At 46.0% G+C, this 6,505-nt stretch overlaps 1 protein-coding gene across 2 annotated transcripts in view; it reads right to left on the bottom strand.

Moving 5' to 3' along the window:
• Utp4 (UTP4 small subunit processome component) overlaps positions 1 to 6,505 on the bottom strand; it is a 29,954-nt gene that overhangs the window by 10,009 nt on the left and 13,440 nt on the right. For both annotated transcript variants that reach the window (XM_021169609.2, XM_029480922.1), the window contains exons 7-12: positions 6,145 to 6,316; positions 5,960 to 6,051; positions 4,148 to 4,244; positions 3,026 to 3,090; positions 1,675 to 1,797; positions 489 to 645 (exon numbers count right to left, since the gene is read on the bottom strand). In XM_021169609.2, the coding sequence (XP_021025268.1) occupies positions 489 to 645; positions 1,675 to 1,797; positions 3,026 to 3,090; positions 4,148 to 4,244; positions 5,960 to 6,051; positions 6,145 to 6,316 (706 nt within the window). The remainder of the gene's footprint in view (positions 1 to 488; positions 646 to 1,674; positions 1,798 to 3,025; positions 3,091 to 4,147; positions 4,245 to 5,959; positions 6,052 to 6,144; positions 6,317 to 6,505) is intronic.

Genomic DNA, 6,505 nt, shown 5'->3' with positions numbered 1-6,505 from the left:
ACTAGGTAAAGTACTGGGGTTACTAGGTAAAGTACTGGGGTTACTAGGTAAAGTACTGGGGTTACTAGGTAAAGTACTGGGGTTACTAGGTAAAGTACTGGGGTTACTAGGTAAAGAACTGTGGGTTACTAGGTAAAGTACTGGGGTTACTAGGTAAAGTACTGGGGTTACTAGCACCAGGACCGCAGATGCAGGTGACTTTTACTTTCTCTCTAACTCTGCTAACAAAAGCAAGCACGATGAAACTTCTCTGGCCCCAAATAAGGAATCAAAAAACCCAGTGAGAAAAGAGTAGGTGTGAGGAACAGTTCAGATCTCGTCACACGTCTTCATCTGCCAGATATCCCCTCCTACTTAACCTGCAAACACAGGAGTGAGTGTATCTGCAGGGTGCGAAGAGCACCAGCACCCGACGCTGGGGTCTAAAGAGAGCAGGGCACCACCCTGGAGACACTAAGAAGTCTCTCTGTCCAGTTAGAAATCCCCACCTGACTGCGGCTGGAAAGTATGCAAGTGCTTGAAGCTTTCTCCCGACAGATGAACAATATGCAGAGACCCTTGATTGGATGCCACAAGGAGCTTTGTTGAATCTTCAGAAAACAAAATATGCAGGGCAAAGCGCAGGAATGATGGCAATTTGGAAACCTTTGGATAAATCAACGGTGAAAGCTGGTGAGAGAAAGTAGCACCCCAAACCCGACACAGCCAGGTTTCCATTACATTAACCTTGGGATTTCCAAGCAAACACCCGCAAAGGGCCTGGAACACTGGCGTGTTTCCCAGAGCCTGCCTAGCCTTCTCTCCATCCAGATGGTAATGGGTCAGTTCTCTCCCTGGGCATACTATGGGAATAAAAGAACATTTTTGCTAGGAACCTTTCTCTATTTCTTTTTTATGTACACAATAAATACATAGCCCTAAAATCATTCACACTAACAAAAATAGACTCAGCAGGCTATATTTATACATTTATGTGTGCAAACACACACACACACACACACACACACACACACGCACACACCAATAATAGTAAAAAAAAAAGGCTCTTTAATGGAGAGCATACATGGGGTCAGAGGAGGTCTTAGAGGGAATGGAAAGAGGAAGGAAATGTAATTCTCTTCTGTTCTAAAAATGTATAAAAATTAAACAAATTAACAGTAGTAAATATATATTTAGCATTGCAGTGGTAATGCTGAAGATTGAACCTAGAACTTTCTATAAGATTTAAAACAAACAAAAAACTTGTGTGTAAGCTGGCTAGTTGCTTCCGGGGTTACAAGCACTGGCTACTTCCCCAGAGGACAGGACTCCGAGTCCAGCACCCATGCAGAAGCTCACAACCATCTGTAACTTCAGTGCCCGGGGCCCCCATTTCTGGTGTCTGCAAGCATTAGTATACACATGGTGAACAGACATACTTGCATGCATGCAAGACATCTACACAAGTAAGCAAATAAAACGTTTAAAAAATGTGCTGCATGCATGTATGTGGAGGGCAGAGGTTAAGTTGTGTGAGTCTCTCCTTCCACCATGCAGGTCCCGTAGGTTCCATAACAGTTATGACTGGCTAACTCTTCACTGAGGATTCTTCCCAATTCATTGCTACTTCAAACAAAAATTACACATACAGAAGTTTCTTCTTGTCCAGGAACACACTGCGCCCCGCTCACTTACTCTTTGGAGGCTTATGTTATCGCGTTCATATTTCAATCGATAGAGAAAAAAGCGAGACGCTGTAGAATAGGCTATCCAGCTTCCACACGGGGAGACACAGCTGCAGATAATGTTCTCAGGGCCCTGGCAAACGGAGGGAGCAACTCGAGTGAGAAAACCAACTCGTTCTAGACAACATCTCATCGTTTCACTACAACCTCCTCCAATTAGACACCCAATGGCAGCTTAGGGGAGTCCACCACCAAAGCTGGCAAACCTTATAACAAGGTTCCTATGACAGGAATCTCAGTGCTCTGGACATTTCCACAAATGCCTACATAGGCCTTTTTTTTTGAGACAGGGTTTCTCTGTGTAGCCCTGGCTGTCCTGGAACTCACTTTGTAGACCAGGCTGGCCTCAAACTCAGAAATCCGCCTGCCTCTGCCTCCTGAATGTTGGGATTAAAGGTGTGCGCCACCATTGCCCGCCTTGCCTGTATGTAGTCTTGAACACTCATGTGCTGTGTGTACTATGACTAAATCCCAGACAGAACACATCACTGGTACAGCTTTGATTCCCAAATCTAACATGTGCCTGCAGCTAACTGTGTATTGCGTTAGGTCTTTTGAGTACCTTGGAAAGTCTTAATCTGGGAAACATAAGCAGGAGGGCACTAATGCAATAGCTGAGGACAAAGGACTGAGTGCTCATTTCCTTTTCTGTCTGTGATATGGCGGTGCACGCCTTTAATCTCAGCTCTCAGGAGGCAAAGGCAGTCAGTCCTTGAGTTCAAGGCCAGTCTGGTCTATGGAACAAGGTCCAGGACAGCTAGGACTACACAGAGATTACACCTTGTCCTAAAACCTCATCCCGTCAAAATACCTTTGAGAAAGAAAAAAAAAAAAAAAAAGAAAGAAAAAGAAAAATATTCAAAGGAGAAGAAAAATGGAACATAAAGTTTATGTAGAGTTAAAACTAAAGCTGGTGTGGAGGTGCATATCTGTAATCCCAGTATCAGGGAGATGGAGGGAGGGATTCTAACTAAGGCTAATCCTGATGACAGTAAACCTGGACTCAATCTCTGTCCATGGCTAACTCCAGACTCAGACTTATCCCCGAGCCTCCTGAATGTTGGAGTTTACAGGTGGCATGTGCCACCATAAATGACCAATATCTTTACTTATTTAAATTTTTTATTTGCACCACCTTAATTACTACAAGGACACACAAAGGAGAAAACCAATTTCTTGTACTCGCTTATCAAATTCTCAACATCCAACTGATGGCACAGCCTGGGCTACAGACTGAGTGGCACTCAGATTCAGAATGGAAGCGCTCTGGACCTTGGACGGGGAGTACAAGCCGACCTCACCTTTGTCTTGAGGTGCAGGAGGTGATCTGCGTTTTTAGAGAGTGGAAGAGTATCTCCGTTCTTGCCTAAAGACAGAAAATTCCCTGAGTTTTTTTCTCACCAAAAAGAAAAATTCTGCATTTTTCCTGTAAAGCCAACCCTCAGTAACACAGAATTCCTACCCGTGGGTGACTGGTTTTCCACGTACACAGCACGCTCTGAAAGGCTAGCACTACGAAAGAGCAGCAAACGAGCTCTAAGGCCGTGTCTGACATGGCTGAAGCCCCACTCCACAGACATGCAGGGAGGGAGGAGCAGATTTCAATACATTCTAAGGAAGAGAATTCACTCTTAAACTAGTTACTGACTCCAGAGTCCGCGGCCTGTCTGCACGCAGGACTGCCTCTGCACATCCTTCTACCTTCTCAGTTCTCAACAGCCTGCTTCTATATCCAGCAGGCCAGGGCAAAGCCTGACTCCATAGCTGTCAGCTCAACCACCTCTTGCATGCATCTTACAGAAGCTTAAGCCCTCCCGTATTTGTAAGATTTTTGTGTGTTTTTAGTTAGCTGCCTCTGTGTGTGGGTATGCACTTGGAGGGCAGAAAAGGATGTCAGGTCCCCTCAAGCTAGAGTTATGTGGGGTTGTGAACTATCCAGTGTAGGTGCTGTGAACTGAATCCTACAAAGGCAACATATATTCTTAACCATAGCTGTGTCCAGCAAGCTCAGGGCTGCTCCTGCCTTGGTCCTGAGCTTCTGATTCTTCTGTTTCCACTGCCAGGGAATAGCCACCATGTGCAACTTATTTTCTACAGGCAGAATTTCAACTGCAATTTTGATACTTCGCATTCTCTTTCCAGTTTATTTGTTTTCTTTCTTGTCTTGGCACAGGCCTCTGCCTCCCATGTGCCGGGATTAATGGCATGCACAATTATGGCTGGCCTCCGTTTCCTTCTGTGTGGGTGTACCGGCCGATACCGTGGTTCACATACAGGGACCTGTGCTCCCAGGCCGGCATTTTACTTGTGAGGGATACATAAGCCCTTCTTGCCACACCCTCCCACCCCCACCCCCCTTTTAAAAATACTTCCCAGTTTTAAAAAAACAAAAGCAAAAATAGAAGCCTCTTCTCCAGACATACCTGTTGCAGATGTGGATCCCAGTCTCCACAGTTCCAAGTGATGCGCGAACTGGAAAAGGAGAAGCTGCCTTCTTTTTGAACAGGAAATGAGACGCCGCTGCAGCCAACAATTGAACCGTTGTAAGTAGGGCAACCTGGTCATCCACTGCTTTGTTTCCCTGATTCAACATCTTAGCATACCAGCTCCTCTACTGTTGAAACCCATTTATTTAGCTGGGTACAGTGGCCCCCACTTGGAAGGCAGAAATATGTGGACCTCTGTGAGTTCAAAGCCAGTCTAGTCTACTTACTGAGACACAGTCTCGAAACACCCTAGATCTTCATTTATTTGATAAACATATCCTAAATCCGACTACAGTCTAGCCACTGTCCTAGGAATCAAGAACACAATGGTGATGAAATAGCCACTGACCTAAAGACTCGTCTAAAGAAATGACATAGACTAGGCAGTCATGCTATACATAGGGTATGGTGCAAGATTTAACACGGACAAACCTAGGATGAGCAGAAAGCACATCTAACTTAGCCTCGTGGAATATATACAGAACAGTAGTTCACCGGTAAAGATTAGTCAAGCAGAGAAGGCAAGGTAACAAGTCCCAGGGAGGACAGGGCGTGTGACCTCTCATTGTGCCTCAAGGTCACATGCAAAGCAGCATGGAAAAGACTTCTGGGAACGGAAAAGCTGAATGAGACAGGACAGTCCAAGATCAACACAGGTTTCCACAAACACACCAGACATTTAGGGCTCTATGCTGAAGACAACAATAGCAACCAGAGGTTTTTTAAACATAGAGAAACGAACACGGTGCTTTTAGAACAACCCAAGGAGCACAGGGTAGCACGACACAGACGTTGATAAAAGAGACCACGCAGCTGGTCACGTGTGCATGTCTTTAATCCCAGCACTCGGGAGGTAGAAGCAAGAGATCTCTGAGTTCTAGACCACCCCGGTCTACAAAGAGTTCTAGGACAGCTAGTGCTACACAGAGAAATCCTATCTAAAAACAAAACAAACAAAAAAGGAAATTCTTAAGGAAGTCCCTGAAAAGGAATCCACAAATGTTGACTCAGACTAGGATAGAGAAGGACAGAGAAGGATTCAGCCAAGAGACACTGAGGTCCTGGTACCAAGTGGAGCTCCATGAGTTCAAGGTTAGTGTACTCTATGTAGGGAGAACAAAGCCAGACAGGACTACATAATCAAACCCTGTCTTTAAAGTCAAAGGTGGGGCGGGGGAATGAGGACTATGTCTGACTATCAAACCACATACATGAAATATGTGGATTTTTTACTGTATGTGTATGGGTATTTGGCCTGCATGCATGTCTGTGCACCACATTCACGAAGTACCTGAAGAGGTAAAAACAGAGTCAGCTCTTGACCTGGAGTACAGACAGTTACCAGGTGCAAGAGGAGCTGCTTTGTTTGCAAGGACCACGGGGCACATATGTCCAGGCCTAAACTGTGTGTGTAAAGTGCAAATATCATCCTGAGTTTGCTTTCTGGAGAAACACCCCTCCCTCAGTAACTGTGCTTTATGGGAATTTGGTCAGCTTGTTTGTAAGGGGGGGGTCTCTACCTTTAGGTGGAGAACCAGGCTTGTAGTGGTCCTTTCAAGGTAGATGGCACCATCCCTTCCCAACACCCAACCCTCCTCTCCTCATTATCACAATATTCATGTACATGCACACATAGCACATGTCTTCAAGGAGGCTTGCCTCAGAATACAATGAAGAGAGCAGGTGAAGTGCGAGCTGTCTTCCTGGACAGAGGGAGGGAGAGGTGCTGAGCGTGCCGGGGGTACTCACATGCGGGAACGTGATCTTTCGGAGAGCAGCATCGTAATTCTTTACCTCCACTCTCTCCATGAGAGGCCGAATAACCAGGTGGGTGTCGGTGCCTGAGGGAACACGCCGTGAGAGATGGCTTTCATGAAGAGAACAGCCTGAGCCAGAGCCGGCAGCCAGGAGCAGCTGGCTGGGGGAGGACCTACCTCCTGAGATCAGGGCTGTTGGGCTGTGGGCCACAGCACGCACGTCATGAGTGTGATGCTGGAAGGGTTTCGTCCGCACCCACTGTTTCTCACTGCTGTTGGAAGTCATGGACACCAGCTGGAAATGGAATACCGTGCCCTCGGCGGTGCCCACCACAAAACTGTCTTCTTGCTGAGAAATTAAATCATGAGGGGATAGATGTCAACAAAACACACCAGACAGGAAAATATTCCTTCAGGTTTTCTATCTGGGCAGCTTAAGAGACAAAAAAAAAAAAAAAAAAAAGTCAAAAAAACCCCTCTTGCCCTGAATTAGCAGGGAGGCTCCCAGTAGCGGTTCCATCAAAGGAGCAAGCTCAAA

The sequence above is a fragment of the Mus caroli genome, chromosome 8, assembly GCF_900094665.2.
Source record: "Mus caroli chromosome 8, CAROLI_EIJ_v1.1, whole genome shotgun sequence".
In the NCBI taxonomy this organism is placed as follows: domain Eukaryota; kingdom Metazoa; phylum Chordata; class Mammalia; order Rodentia; family Muridae; genus Mus; species Mus caroli.
Note: the sequence above shows the minus strand (reverse complement) of the source record. Positions and strands in the feature narration are given on the sequence as shown.